This window comes from Zingiber officinale, chromosome 1B (assembly GCF_018446385.1).
Source record: "Zingiber officinale cultivar Zhangliang chromosome 1B, Zo_v1.1, whole genome shotgun sequence".
In the NCBI taxonomy this organism is placed as follows: Eukaryota; Viridiplantae; Streptophyta; class Magnoliopsida; order Zingiberales; family Zingiberaceae; genus Zingiber; species Zingiber officinale.
Genome location: NC_055986.1, coordinates 59994591 through 60010733, shown reverse-complemented (window position 1 = coordinate 60010733; position 16143 = coordinate 59994591). Strand labels below are relative to the sequence as shown.

Sequence of the window (16143 nt, the reverse complement as noted above, 5' to 3'; positions counted from 1 at the left end):
TCATGTTACAATTCATTAGTTTAATGACTCTATAATTCATTCATTTTTTATATCTTTTTTGTTTTTATGTCGGGGATTATAACATTTAGATCAATTAACATATATTTTATTAAATTAATTAGAGTATTGTTTAGGCTCTCTCTGTTCCTTGTACATTTAATTCCAACATGTTCATCTAACTATAGAAGAAAGAGATCTCATGGGTTTTAGTAGTAATAGCTCTTATATATTAGATAAGAGAAAGCTGCTTTCACTTGACATTTCCATATCCGTTTTCATTCTACTAAAGTGCGCTATTCCACTGTTACTCTATTTCTACTTCATTCTTCCTAGAGTCAGATTTTTATAATCAAGAATAAATGTCAACCCAAGAATGAGAATTAGGTTCAAATTGAATTGGACGTACTATAGGTCATTGCTAAATGTAACAGGCAATGGTGTCCTTATGGCTCCTTTCCTTCTTGAAGTAAGCGGTTGCAATAAAAGGCATAGGGTATGGCAGGGAGTGACCTTTCTTGTTGATTTGACTATGAGTACACATTTCGCTCTTAAAATAATCACTCATTTTTCCCCTTCTCCCTGTTCCTTTCTTTGAATATTGATCAATTCATGGGATTAAAGGAAAGGTCTAGTTGAATCAGTGAGGGAGTGATGGAGAGAGCTTATTACAAGCTCTATGAGTGCAAGTTGAAAGTTCATGATTCCAGTGAAATATAGCTTAGCTTGATTAATAATGCCTCATGTTGTTGGGTAAGATCATCATGAGATATGCCTGGAAATTGGATGCTTTTACTTAACTAGAATAAAGTTTGCAACTATGGAAATCCTCTTCCCTGCTTCAAGATTGTTTCGTAAGATCAAAGTACTCCTAGTTTCAAAAAAGTCTATATAATTGGAGAGAAAAAAAACCAATGGATCAATTTGTTGCAAGCTTATTGGTCAATTTTGAACATGTTCATACCATTCGAGGCTTTTTTCTCACATCTTATCACCCATTGGGGCTATAAAAGTATATTTCACAAGTTTGTTCTCTTGCATCTCACTCTCTTTGATAATACCACTTTATTTCTTGACCATATGCAAAATATTGCTTCATAACAAGGTTTAAAATCTCATTCTGGACCATATCATACAAATTATACTTGGTTAAAAATTATATTTAAGTTTTTTTAATATATTTGTCATTTTTATATTTCTTTGTTTGACCAATTTAATTAGATAGGTCAAATCATGCAAATTTGACTAATACCAAACTACCAAGTTCTTGTGACAGTTGTGATTGATCAATCCCTATTGGGATGTAAATGAGCCGAGTTTACCTTTAAACAATAAATTTACAATTAAATATTACACAATTACAGATCAATCCCTACTGGGGTGTAAAGGAGCCGAGTTTACCTTTAAACAATAAATTTACAATTAAATTATTACACAATTTAACAAATAAGTATTCATAAATTGTTTATGAATTTTGTTCATGAAACTTAATGAATCAAGTTTACAGTGTTTAAGCTTGTTTATTTAATATATTCTTTTGCATGAACGTAAACAAGCTTTATCAAGCCACCAAGCTTGTTTACGAACATATGATTCCTATTCCCCGTGTCACTTTGGTAATTTAGACAAAATGATGATTATCAACAAATTCTGAACTGAAAAATATACATGTTTGATTTGGTTGTTTCAAAAGTAAGGAAAAAATTTCGTAAATGATCAAAATTTTAATGTTGATGTAGAATGAACCAATGTCATTGTTGATCCTTGTTTATATTTCTTTGTGTTATCAGGATCTCAGTAATTTTTCATGGTGATTTGGCACAAATTGCTGCCTGTCACTTGAAGGAAAATGATCTCATTTATGTGACCGGTCAATTAAGTGGAGATACTCCATCTGTTGCACAAGAAGTTTCTTGCACTAACATTCAGGTAGAAGATATTCTCATCCTATATATATGTATATATATTGCTTATATGGATTTAACTTTATGCTTATCCATCATGTATTATTTTCTATTGATGTTACAATGAAGTTGCTCTAGCCTTTGAATTGATGATTGCCTATGTCCACAAAGTACAGCTGAAAAAGCACAATATTAGAGAGTTAGATTTATCTGTTTCTTATTTGGCATAATTGTTACTGTCTATTCCTTTTTCTCTTTGATTAGTCTTTTTTGAAATTTCCATGGAGATTCCATACTATGTAGTAATGAATAAGTCTAATATGGATAAAGAAGTCAAATAAGTAGGATCTCCCTCTACTAGAGTTTGCCCAAATAAATTGTGATTGCAGTGCATCTATAATTAATAACTCAATCTTCAGACAAGTGAAAATGCCTAGAAGTAATTTATGCTGAAATTGGTATTCCAGATTTAGAGCATAAATAACAACATGCCATCTTAATTAGCATGGTGACCCAATTCGTTATAATATATGTTTGCTCATTCTTTACTTTAGTTTCAGTTGTGTTATACAAATTTTGTTATTAATAAAAAATTCATTATATGCTTATTTAAATTATCTTAAATACCAATCTAATTAGATATATATTTCCTATGCAACTTTGGAATTAATTTATCTTTTAAATTTTGAATGATAGTTGACTTTGGTAATTCTCATGTTAGGTGTTAAAAATTTGGTATCTTTTAGTTTGGTTTGAAATGTTTCTTAATTTGGTTAGAGTTTAGTGAGTAGTTATGCATTCTCTCATTCCAAATGAGAGTTTTTTGTAATTGGGTTAATTTCTCCTTTGGTAAGATTTTGTATTCTTAAATTGCACTTGTTCAAGTCTTTTACATATGTTGGTATTTGTTATCCATTTTGCTTTATTTTATTTTTCGGTCTTAGTTGTGGTGCAATGGTTAAAAAGATCCAATCTCTCTCTCTCTCTCTTTCACTTAATAAAGTTCTCTATTTGGTGAAATTCATTATGAAAAATTGGTGTTGTATCAATTGGTATTAGAGATGAAGCTTGGTGGCACACTTCTTTACTTCCTCTCACATTCTTCTCTTATTCACATGCCCACCCTTTGTGGCCCATGTCCACTCATCATTTATTGTCATTATTCACATCTTTGTCTTTGTCTCTACTTGATGCTAGGTCGCCTCCTTATCAATTGACCATCCGCACCATATCTCGGTGACGTTGTTGCCACTCCCAATTTTGCCTTCCCATGTCCCTGTCACTCCTAGTGATGTTGTCCTGTGTTGTCATGCTCCTAGCCATGTTGTCCCTTGTTATTGCACTGGGTGATACCGTACCACATTGTTGCTTCCAACAATGCCATCTTGTGTTTTACAAGCTCCTAGCAGTGTCTTCTTGTGTTGTCATCCCTCTCAGTGATGCCTCCTATGCTATAGTTGCATTTCAACATCATCACTTTTCTCAATGTCGCTTCTAAGTTCATCACTTTCTCTTAATCTTTAGCCTACGTTTCATTTTTTTGTGCTAAATTGTATTGTTTAACCTTTAATTTATAATGCTAATGCGTTTTTTTCCTCAACTTTGCTCTCTGATGCCATGACTTCCCATATGGCACCTATATCGTCCTGAGAGCTGCTTCCTTGAGTAGTGACTCACCCACCCTTTAGTGCCATGAACCAACATCTATTGCTCGATGTGCAACATCATTGTTCAACCGTTGAGTTTAGGCAAAGCAATGTATTCTTGTATGTATGTGGAAATTGAATTTGAAATCCAAATCCAATTCAGTTAAATCCAACCTTTTTTAAAAAAAAAGAAAAATAGTGATAGTTAAAAAAGTTTATTCTTGAGTTTTGTTTATAAAAAAGGAAATCAAGTTGAGGGCCCCACCATTTATGTGAGGACTAATATAAGGTAAGATTCACTACAATGTTTATTGCAAAAGACATTTACAAATTGCTAGAGGGAGAGTTGGAAGTGCAACTCATCTCATCAACTAAGTATAACACAAACTAGATGGCAACTTTGATATAGGAGTTGACTTACATGATCCCAACATAAAACATATTCACTTTGAAAATTGTGTTTTGTTCATTTAGTTTCTCAAGTGCATTTAATTAGTTTCTCACACAAATTTTGAACATCATTCATTTTAAAAAACACTAAAATACCATTATGTTACTATTTCTTATTGCTATCTGATTATTTTTTATTGTTAATATTAAAATGGTATAGACATATAGTTAGACAACTAATAAATATCTTAGTTAGCTGATGTGAGACTATGACACATGATCCAGCGGTAAGAACAGGGGACTCCCGTTCTGGGGAGTCAACGCCACGTGGAAGTCAAAGGTCCAGGTGGTCGATAGGAGAAGGATGAACCGACCGGACACCCGAGAAAAGGTGGGATCAATAGGCCGGCCGGACAAGGGTTGGCCGACCGCCCGGCCGGCCGACCGGTGTCCAACTGATGGCAAAAGGCGCCCCGGCGGGAGACGGGGTTCCGGCGCTCGTTGAACAGGATCATAGGGCCGAGCGGATGACACGCTCGGCCGAAGACATAAGGTAGCATACTGCTAACAGTCTCCACAGAGCACATTACCGAGAATCTCCCAAGTAGATCACTATATTGGACCGGCCGGACGTAAGGCGAGTGCTGGCCGGCCGGACGACCGGCAGGGAGTAAGGAGAAAAGGACAAGAGACATCTTCTGACAGCGGGCATGCTCTATAATCCGACCATACTTCAAATCTTACGACAAGGAGTTCCGCTGTCCCATCGAAGACATGCTTGGACTGTAGCAGTATGGTGTCAGGTAAGCCTTCTGACAAGCCCTTACTGAGGTATGGGCTGGGGACACGTATTCGCCTCGGTATGTGTGCATGAGCTCCTTCCCAGCTCTATATAAGGAGCCTCGCACTTCACCGGAGGTACGCGAGATCACATATTCTACGCCATTTTCTTGTTCGCTTACCTGACTTGAGCGTCGGAGGGTCGTCGCTGGGAACTCCATCCCGGCCCGACTTTTGTGCAGGTTCACCGGAGGCCCGTGCGAATAGTCAGGAGATCTACGTCAGCCGTTTGGAGAGCGCCACATGCCCAGCGTCCGTTGATTCAGCTTTCGGACAGGATCAATTTGGCGCCGTCTGTGGGAACGCTCCTGCATCCGATCGGAAGCAATGGACGAAGCTGGACGACCGCGTACGGTAACGCTCTCCACGGAGGAACTCGACGCTCTGATCGAGTCGAGGGCAGCTAAGCTTGTAGAACAAAAACAGAAGGCACAAGCCGAGCGGATGGAGCAACAAGCGACGTCAGCATCAGCAGGCCGAGCGGATGGAGTAACAAGCAGGCCGGAGAATATCTCAACATGGGGCCGAGATAAAGATCCGGTCGGCATTCAGGGGGAATCACCTTCATCTTTACCGGGCGGGGTGAAAGGTGCGCCAATATAATGTATTCCGTATACTTTTCGTTCGGCTGTATATTTGAAATGCAGGAGTAAAAAATCGGAAAATTAGCGCAAGTATAGGGCATCGTAAGCCGACCGGAAGACCGTCGAGCTCCGACGTTAAAAATCGAGAGACGAGCCTGCGTCTATAAACCCTCCGAGCGGAAGACCGTCGAGCTCCGACGTTAAAAATCGAGAGACGAGCCGGCGTCTATAAACCCTCCGAGCGGAAGACCGTCGAGCTCCGACGTTAAAAATCGAGAGACGAGCCGGCGTCTATAAACCCTCCGAGCGGAAGACCGTCGAGATCCGACGTTAAAAATCGAGAGACGAGCCGGCGTCTATAAACCCTCCGAGCGGAAGACCGTCGAGCTCCGACGTTAAAAATCGAGAGACGAGCGGAAAAGGCAATAAAAAAGATTTGCAAATAACTATCCAAAGCGAACATTCTGTCAAAGCAGGACATGTTTAGCCGAGCGGACAAGTTATGCGAAATACTTCGTAAAAATCCCTAAAACGGTATTTGATAAGGCGAACGGATAGCACACTGGTAAATTTCTATTTAAGATATCATATCAAGGGAACAGCAAGTAAAAGGAGATTATATTAAAGTAAATAAGGCCGAGTAGCCAAAGTACAAAAAAGGGATAGTTTGTAGCCGAGTGGCTAGATTACATTTAATCTTCTACTCTAAATAATCATAAAGATCCTTGGGGATATTGTCAAGAAGCGCCACTTGATCTGCAGCCGGGATGATGAGGGACTCAGGGAGTTGCCCCTTGGACTTCAAGTAGGTGGTGGCGGCGGCCATGGCAAGGTCGAAGGCAGTATACATCCGCTCGCAAACTTTTTCCGAAAATTCGGGCGAGCGGATGTAATTTTGTCTCAGAGCAGCGACCCGGCCCGGCTCGGCCTCTTGGTATTCTTTGAAGGCCAATTGGGATGCGGCGAGAGACTCCTGCAGAGTTTTCAGCTCGTCTATATGCTTGACTGCATCAGCCGAGCGGCCTGCCTTCTCGCCATCAAGCTGGTCCATCATCTCCTTTACTTTCTGCTCTAGACCCCGAGCCTCCACATTCTTTTTCTCCAAGTCGGAGATAGCCGTGTTTTTCCGCTCGGTCGCCAAGTTTATCTTGTGATCTAGAGATTTTTTCACTCGCTCGAGCTCGGCTAAATGATGAGCCTGGTCGGCTGTCTTCTTATGCTCGGCCGCCAGCAAATCCTGAGCCTTCTTAAGCTCCTTTTGCAGCTCAGAGTATGGTGGGCCTCGAGAGCCGGACGGACCGACTGCCGCCTTCAGTTGCCTTAGTTCTTCATCCACCATGGCCAGGCGGTTGGAGACAGCAATCTCCTCCACCCATCTCTGACAAAAATTAAAAGTTGTTAGTGGCCGATCGGAAGGAAGGCATACAAAACTTCGGAGAAAAAAACTTACCCCCGTGGCCTCTTGCATATGGCTATTGGCCAAATTTCGGAGAGGGATCAGCGCGACGCGCGCCCGAGCGTCGGCCCACATCTCAGCTAGGGGCCCCTTCAAAGTGATGGTATGCTCGGGCGCGGTTGGTCGGTCGGCCTCTGGCAACAGCTCTTCAGTCGGAAGAGGATTAGAAGCCGGCGCCGAAAACTGAGAGTGAATGGTTGAACGCTGGACTGGTTGACGAGTGGGCGGAAGGGTGCTGACTGGAATAGCCTCAATTGGGGCTGCCGGCTCGTCCCATTCAGAGGGCGTCCGGTCGGACGAAATGGCTTCGACCTCTGGAGCCTTGCCGCGAGCAGTTGCAGGGACCCGCTCGGATGGTTGGACTGCGGAGGTAGCCGATCGCAGGGGAGTCTCCACTCGGCGCCTCTTTTGTCGAGGTTGCTCCTCCTTCCGAGCGGAACCTTCCTCTTGGACAGTTGGTCCTCCGTTGGGGTTGGCTCCGCTCGCCACGTTCTGATGAGAGGCCTGAGCGGCCGACCCTTCCTGAGTCTCGCTTTCCCCTTCATGCGAGCCGACCGGCTGGATGCCGAGCGTCTCCATTTCTTTGGCTGCCGCGGCTTCTAGCGCCGCCGCCTTTTTCTTCAAAATGCCGGCCATTACCGACTCCATACGATGTCCGCTGCAAAGGAAAGAAGAGAAATCAGTTAGCAATCAAAGCATATGCCCAAGTAAAATTCTTACCGAAGCTGCTCGGAAGAGGAGTCCGTATTGGACTCAGACCGAAGATGTACATCACTCCCTCGTGCAGAAGCTTATTGATGTCAAGCCGCAGACCAGCTAGCATATTTACAGCATGGAGGTAGTCCGGTCGGGTCTTGAACTTCTTCAGCTCAGGAGTGGGGGTAGGTCGACCTGCCACTTGGTCCGAAAATTGACCTGATCGGGCATACGAATATAGAAAAAATACTCCTTCCAATGTTTATTGGAAGAAGGCAGTTTATTAAAGAAGACTAAGCCGGGCCGAGCTTGGAACATGAAAGTGCCCGGCTCGGACTGCTTGGGGTAATAAAAATAATAAAAGACCTCCGGTCGGAGGGGGATGTTGTGGATTTTGAACAAAACAACAACACCACAAAAAAGGCGAAAGGTGTTGGGTACTAGACTGTCGAGCGGAACACCAAAAAAGTTACAAACATCTATAATGAAGGGATGTACAGGGAAACGCAGACCGGCAGTAAACTGGTCGCGGAAGACACAGAAAGCTCCGCGCGGCGGCCTGTGTGGCCGAGCGGAGGGACCGACTAAAAGAAGTTCAAAATCACCGGGGATTTCAAAATTATCTGTCAGAATATCAAAGTCACGATGATTGAATCGTGACTCCATGGTAGTGTACCATGGGCCGAGTGACTGGTCTTCAGGATAAGAAGAACTAGCTATGGTCCGATCGGAAGGAATAAAAAAGGCCAAGAAAGGCAGAAGAAAGAAGACAGCAAACGAAGAGAGGCCCCAAGGATTGGAACTTTGGAAAGAAATGCAGAGAAAGCACAAAGACCAGAGAGAAAAGAGAACCTTATAGGGAAGAGGAGGATCGAAGGAGGACCACCGGAGATCGCCGGAAACAGGAGAACACGATCACCTGAACTCTGGACCGCGAGGAATAACCGGGGGCACGCGAGAGCATAAGTGAGACCGCGGAGGAGAAAGCGAAGCTCTTATAGGGCGGAGCCCGAGCGACCTCCACCGTCGGATCCAGGTCACGGGAGCCAAAGCACACATCCAGTCGTTCATTTCAAACCGCCTCGATCAAGTCGCTCGACCATGCCGCCGCCGTACGATGACGACATTGCGCCACGTGGCAGTCAGCCATTCGATGCATTTAATGAGCGTATGCTCAGCCTTAATGTCGGAGATTGGCGCAAATTACGAGGAGATTCGAGGAATGTTGCTGTTGACTAACCTTACGGCCATCCCTGCGGGAGGCCGAGCGGAGGATAATGGCACGAAGGAGCCGCCCGGCTAAACTCGCAGTCCAGTCAGTCGGACTAATCGCCTCCTTCGACTAGACTTGAAGGGGAGGCAAGTGATCCGGCCGTAAGAACAGGGGACCCCTGTTCTGGGGAGTCAACGCCACATGGAAATCAAAGGGCCAGGTGATCGATAGGAGAAGGATGAACCGACCGGACACCCGAGAAAAGGTTGGATCAATAGGCCGACCGGAGAAGGGTTGGCCGACCTCCCGGCCGGCCGACCGGTGTCCAACTGATGGCAAAAGGCGCCCCGGCAGGAGTCGGGGTTTCGACGCTCGTTGAACAGGATCATAGGGCCGAGCGGATGGCACGCTCGGCCGAAGACATAAGGTAGCATACTGCTAACAGTCTCCACAGAGCACATTACCGAGAATCTCCCAAGTAGATCACTATATAGGACCGGCCGGACGTAAGGCGAGTGCTGGCTGGCCGGACGACAGGCAGGGAGTAAGGAGAAAAGGACAAGAGACATCTTCTGACAGCGGGCATGCTCTATAATCCGGCCATACTTCAAATCTTACGACAAGGAGTTCTGCTGTCCCATCGAAGACATGCTTGGACTGTAGCAGTATGGTGTCAGGTAAGCCTTCTGACAAGCCCTTACTGAGGTATGGGCTGGGGACATGTATTCGCCTCGGTATGTGTGCATGAGCTCCTTCCCAGCTCTATATAAGGAGCCTCGCACTTCACCGGAGGTACGCGAGATCACATATTCGACGCCATTTTCTTGTTCGCTTACTTGACTTGAGCGTCGGAGGGTCGTCGCCGGGAACTCCATCTCGGCCCGACTTCTGTGCAGGTTCACCGGAGGCCCGTGCGAATAGTCAGGAGATCTACGTCAGCCGCTTGGAGAGCGCCATATGCCCAGCGTCCGTTGATTCAGCTTTCGGACAGGATCAACACACATTAATCACGAAAGAGGGAGACAAAGAACACTTGGTTAGCAATAATAAAACATAATTAAATTTATTTAAGTATAGATATATGAGGATATATTAGGAGATATAGCTCAATTACGTAGGAGGATTTATATATCCTACACTACTTAATGAGATAAATGCTTGGATGTTGTTTTTATCGTTAATTTTTCACATTGTTTCTTTATAAGAATCATAACTTACAATTTAAATGATGTTAATGATTATTACTTTGTGTGTGCATATTTATAAATAAACACAAACTTGTCAAGTCACCTTACCATATGTTCAAAGATGATTCAATCGTGTCCCCTCAGGGCGGGGCGGTAGTTGAGGCATAGGGTGTTGCCACATGAGGTATTGGGGTCAAAACTCGGCGAGTCCGAGCATGCCCTCCCCCATGCCTTGGCCACTTGTACTAATGGCTAGTAGCCACTCGTAATTTGCCTCCTCCGTGTTGGCCTAGGGATGGGTTGGCAGGGCTGCTGGGGGTGAGCAAATCGCCTTTTGCCACAAAGAGAATTCAATTGTGCCTCCACAAGTTGGCAGGGCTACTGGGAGGTCAATTCCTAAAGGTCAGTGGGTGCGAAATGTCTCGTTGGATGCTTGACCTCCCCATGCAAAGGCCGCTATGCTAGGGGAAAAATGCCCCCGTGATTTACTTGGATGTATCTAGCTGGAGGCCAACGAGCTGGAGCCAACGATATTAGTCACCTGAGGTGTGCGTTATCACTTTTTGCTCTAAAAAGAGGATTCAATCGCCCCTGGGGCAATGGTGCAGGGGTAGAGCGCCTTTTTAGTTTCCTAGACATCTAAGGATCAAGTCGCTTTAGTGATTTGACGGATGGATTTTTCTTAAGGGACGGTTGACCTAAGAATGCTGGGTTGACGGGTCGTCCACCGCGAGTGCTTTCCGATTTACCCTGATGACCTTGGCCGGGCTGGTCATCCCAGAATTAGTTGGTGTAAGCTAAATACCTGGTGCTAACTAAAAAAAAGAGGATTCAATTAATTTAACCCCTATTATATTTAATTTTTTTTTTGTCTAATTACTTAGATTCCCATAATGAGTTGTAAGAAAAAATATATTTTACAAGTTATTGGATCATTCAATATTAGAAAATAATCAATTTCCCCTTATTTAACCTATTGGCACACCTTGTTCACTCATCTCTCTTCCCGTGCAACTTTTGCTCTTTTACATCTTGATTTTCACTCAAAGCCAATAGCCTACAATGATTTCGGACCATTTCCAACTATCTTTATCTTTAATAAGTGTGTTATTCCTTGTTTCTTGTGTCGAGTTGGAAGTGTAACTCATCTCCTCAACTGAGTATAACACAAACTAGATGACAACTTTGACATTGGAGTTGACTTACATGATCCCAACATAAAACATATTCACTTTGAAAATTGTGTTTTGTTCATTTAGTTGCTCTGGTGCATTTAATTAGTTTCTCGCACAAATTTTGAACATCATCATTCATTATAAAAAACACTAAAATACCATTATGTTATTATTTTTTATTGTTAATATTAAAATGATATAGACATGTAGTTAGACAACTAATAAATATCTTAGTTAGGTGATGTGAGACCATGACACACATTAATCACTAAAGAGGGAGACAAAGAAGACTTGGTTAACAATAATAAAACAGGATTATATTCATTTAAGTATAGGTAGATGAAGATATATTAGGAGATAGAGCTAATGACGTAGGAGGATCTATATATCCTATGCTACTTAATGGGAAAAATGCTTGGATGTTGTTTTTATCATTAAATTTTCAAATTGATTCTTATAAGAATCATCACTTAATGATATTTTACAATTGACATGATAAGAGGAAATTCCCCAACTTTCATAAATGACATGTGATCGTAAAGATTTTAGAAGTGAGAATCATAAAACCTAAATTTCCTTTATATGGAAGATGAGTTTGAAATCAATAGGAATTAGACCAATGATTCGAATGATGTTAATGATTATTACTCTTTGTATGTGCAAAATGCTTCATTGGGTGCCTGACCTCCCCTATGCAAAGGGTCGCTGTGTTACGGTAGAAATGCTCCGTGTGATTTACTTGCCTGTATCTGCCAGTATCTGCCTGAGGTGAGCGTTATCACCTTTTGCTCCAAGAAGATTCAATCGGCCCCGGGGCACCTTCTTAGTTTTTCAGACATCTATGGATTAAGTCCCTTTGGTGAATTAACGGATGAATTTTCCTTCATGGGCAGTTGACATAAGAACACTAGGTTGATGGGCCGCCCGCTGCGAGTCCTTCCTGATTTACCTTGGTGACTATTGAAAAATTTGCATGGGGAGGATTAGTCGGCGTAAGCTGGATACTTGGTGCCAACTAAAAAAAGTGGATTCAATCAATTAAACCCTTACATATTTAAAATTTTTGTCTAATTACTTGATTTTAAAAGATTCCATACTTGATTTTAAAAGATTCCCAAATAATGCCTTGCAAGAAAAAATATATTTTACAAGTTATTGGTTCATTCAATATTAGAAAATAATCTATTTCCCCTTATTTAGCTCATTGACACTCTTTGTTCACCCATCTCCCTCCCCGTGCAACTTTTGCTCTTTTGCATCTTGCCTTTCACTCAAAGCCAATGACCTACAATGATTTCAGACCATTTCCAACTATCTTTATCTTTAATAAGCATGTTATTCTCTGTTTCTTATGTCTTTCTTCTCATTTATTGGTAAATTTTTCATCATTTAATCTCAACATACTTCATACATTCATTAGCCTAAGCGTCTCTTTTGAAAAGATTTACTTTCAATCCACTATCTCTTACTATAATAAAAATTAATTCTTATGCCTATTGATTTAACTTACTAAATTATTTAACTATTAGTTCAACTTTCAAACTATGGGATATACTAATTTATTAAGGACATTTGAGCCTTTTACATATTAACTTTTTACATAAGAGCCATTGAGAGCATTTCCCCATTTAGATGTGTTTTCTTACTCATTGAAAGGGTCAAGCGATATGGAGAACAAAGTCAAGATCAATTCCTCAAAAATTAGAATGGGAAAGAAATACTGCTATTTTCCACATCAACCAAGGAAAGACAATGAAGAAACATACTTAACAAACTTGATGAAATAATTGCTGTGTGCTTAACAACTGATTGATAACTAGATTGGAATCAAGTTCTCCCTAGTTGGGAGAGTAATAGATGAATTAGAATTTAGTTAGAGTTAAATTTAATTCAAGTTTTAATTTTTTTTTTAAAAGTTATTTTAATTTCTAAATAGTTGATTATATTTATTCTGGTAAATTAACGTTGTTTTTAGGCGAATTAGCTAAGAAAACTAACTCTCTTTTAAGAGATCTTTTGATTAATATTTTCTTTATGTGAGAATTTTGTTTGATTTTTGATGTCACATCACTTCTTCGAACTGTTGAACCATTTGTTTCTAATTGGACAAAGAGATGAGGGAAAAGAATAATGCAAGAGTGGGCAGTGGCATGCAGGAAATGCGCTGGTCTTTCCATAGTATAATAAAGCCCTGTAAGAATACTATGCTTTGAGCTGGAGATCTACACAAATGTCAATGTTCCTTTCGTCATACTGTAAAAGCTCCTTTATCTTTAATTAGTCATCAAGTTTTCTTTATTTTTGCTCTGGTTTAGTTTTAGGTTGTCACACCCTTGGGGTGTAATTTCCACTTAGTAGGAGGTATGGTAAAAGGAAAATTAGTAGTTCAAGATAATTAATAAATTTAATAAACTTAATATATTTATATATATATTTTTCTAAAAATACAATGGAACTGTACAATGTAGTATGGTTAAAATAAAAGAATATCAAGCAACTCTATATGGAACCAATTATAAGCTTAAAAGGGGTGCCTTTGCCTGCAAAATGGAGGCCAAAGAAAATAAATGAGAAAGTAAACACAAATTTTACTTAGTGGTGATTAGAATAGACGGGGAAAGATTAGCATGGATTTAAATTGTCATTTTTTAATCACAAGTTAATATAATTTTAATTTTTTATCATTTTAGCACCAACTAAAAAATATTGCCAATAATACATCTCCAATAATCTATACTAATGAATCAACTAGAATCACTAGAACTAGTGTCTTTGAGTGCAATAATATCATATGACGTATGGGCTAAAACCCTCATCGATTATATACAACAATATAACATCCTTGCATAAATACATATTGATTAGTATAAACAACTAACTTAAATTAACCTTCTTTTACTATAAGTTGCTAATTTATTGTACATTAGCATGTTATCTTCAAGTATGCTGTATATCTCATAAAGGTATAGGTATCAACATCTAAATTAACCAAAATCATAAAAGGTCAAGAAGATTTGATGATAGTCATAAATGGCAGAGTAATAATAGGTAGTATCAATTGAAGAATAATTCAAAGTATATATTTTAATTTTTAAAATGGCAATTGACCAAAGAGCACAATTAAGTTGCGGAATGCCCAAAAGACACACCTAACTTTTTCAAAGGACGCACTTGTTTCCCATTTTATCCCCAACACTGTGGTGCTATATTCAAAGAGCAACACTACTGCGGTGTTGGATTTCAAAGATCAACACTACTGTGGTGTTGATTTTCAAAGATCAGCACCATGTTGCTAGTATGATGGCTAGAAAGAGCAGGAAGGGGGAAAGGGAAGTTTTGGTTGGGTAAAATGTGGCATTGATAGGGAAGAAGGGAGCGATGGCGGGTGGAGGAGGTATTGTTGGTTAGAAGAACAAGAAGATGAAGATGGTGTCGGTGAGGGAAGAATCTGAATGTCATGTGGGGAAGAAGTTGCACGTGTGATAGTGAGGAGAAGAGAAAAATAAAATGCAAGAGAGAGAAAAGAGATACAAAATTATTCATAACTCTTCAAAAAATTCTCTAATTCCAATCGACTAAACTTGTTCATCTCCACTTAAAATTTTTGTTCAGTCATAAATTGACCAAAATAAATCCTAATTGACCTCGGTTAGACTCATGTAACCCTAATCACCACACCAATTGATCAAATTTGATCCCAATTAAACTTCAATTTGACATTCAAATTTTATTTTGACGGTTCGGTTTAATTTATTTTATCATTAAAATTTTTTTGAATTTTTTAAGACTTGAAAAATTATAGTTTAAGTTTAGTATTTAACATCCTCTCCAGTAAAAGAAATTTGGTTGTTAAATTTAATTATTTGAGAAGAATAAGTGGGGGTGTCTTGTGCACACATTTAAACTGGTGTTGCTACCCAAGTTTTTTGATGTGGACACACTAATTTCACAATTGATGCGCCTCACAATCCACAGTACGAATTAGGAATTCCTTGTGAGACACACGAGTGGTTTAGTGAGATCCTCAAGGATGTATCGAATTTGACGTACTTCTACAACATAAAAACATGGAAGACGTTATGCATTCCTGTCAAGGTCAGGGTTAAAGCAAGTCAATTAACTATTCAACCAATCCGTTCTTCTAAAATTTGAAAAGCTTCTATAAATTTGGAAGCCAACTTTTCTTTTAGATGAAAGCTCTTCACCCTCCTATAAGAAAATTTTGATCACCCACTGCAAACTCTAGGATCCTTTGTCTAGTCCATATAACTTTTTTGTTGACTTGAGTTGTAGTAGTTTTTGTTTGACACTCCGCATTAAATCAGCTACTTCCTACTGAATACTTTGTAGTGGGCATAAGAGCTCATGCTTTCCAACTTCATCCTATAAAGTAGGAGATCTATATGCCCTATTATATAATGCCTCAAAAGGAGCTATCATATAGTAGAATCCTAATTGGGCAAACTCTACCAAATGTAACTGGTCCTTTTAGCTGCCACTGAAATCCAATACACATATCCACAAAAGATTCTCTAGGGTCTTAATAATGCACTCTAATTGCCCATTAGTATGAAAAGCAGTGCTAAAGGAATCTTGGTTAGACATGTTACTAAAGGGAAGGCTACAGAGTAAGGCTTTACTATGAACTATGAGTAAGCAACAAAATGAGCTCTCGACTTTGTCAATCAATCAATCAATGATCACCCAAATCGATTCATGTCCCTTCTAAGTCTTTGTAACCTGGTGACAAAGTCTTAACATGCTCCCACTTTCATTATCTTTTGAAGCAACCCAACTGATCATCCCTGCTATTCTTGCATAATTTGTTGGAAAACTAGATATTGAGCTATAAAGTTTGTAATATCTCTTTTCATACCTTTCCACAAATATGATCGCTTTAGATCTCAATACATTTGGGTACCATTAGGATAAATTATAAATCTCAATCAATGTGCTTCTCGAAGGAGATCTTTAATATTGTATGTGCCTCAGGAATGCATAACTTACCTCAAAATTGAAGAGATCCATCCACATAACAAAAAAACTCTCGTTTTG

General features: G+C 40.3%; 1 protein-coding gene across 3 annotated transcripts in view; it reads left to right on the top strand.

Moving 5' to 3' along the window:
* Positions 1-16143, top strand: part of LOC121967442 (protein OSB3, chloroplastic/mitochondrial-like) — a 40713-nt gene that overhangs the window by 15161 nt on the left and 9409 nt on the right. For all 3 annotated transcript variants that reach the window (XM_042517688.1, XM_042517681.1, XM_042517699.1), the window contains exon 2: positions 1788-1926. In XM_042517688.1, coding sequence (XP_042373622.1) covers positions 1788-1926 — 139 coding nt within the window. The remainder of the gene's footprint in view (positions 1-1787; positions 1927-16143) is intronic.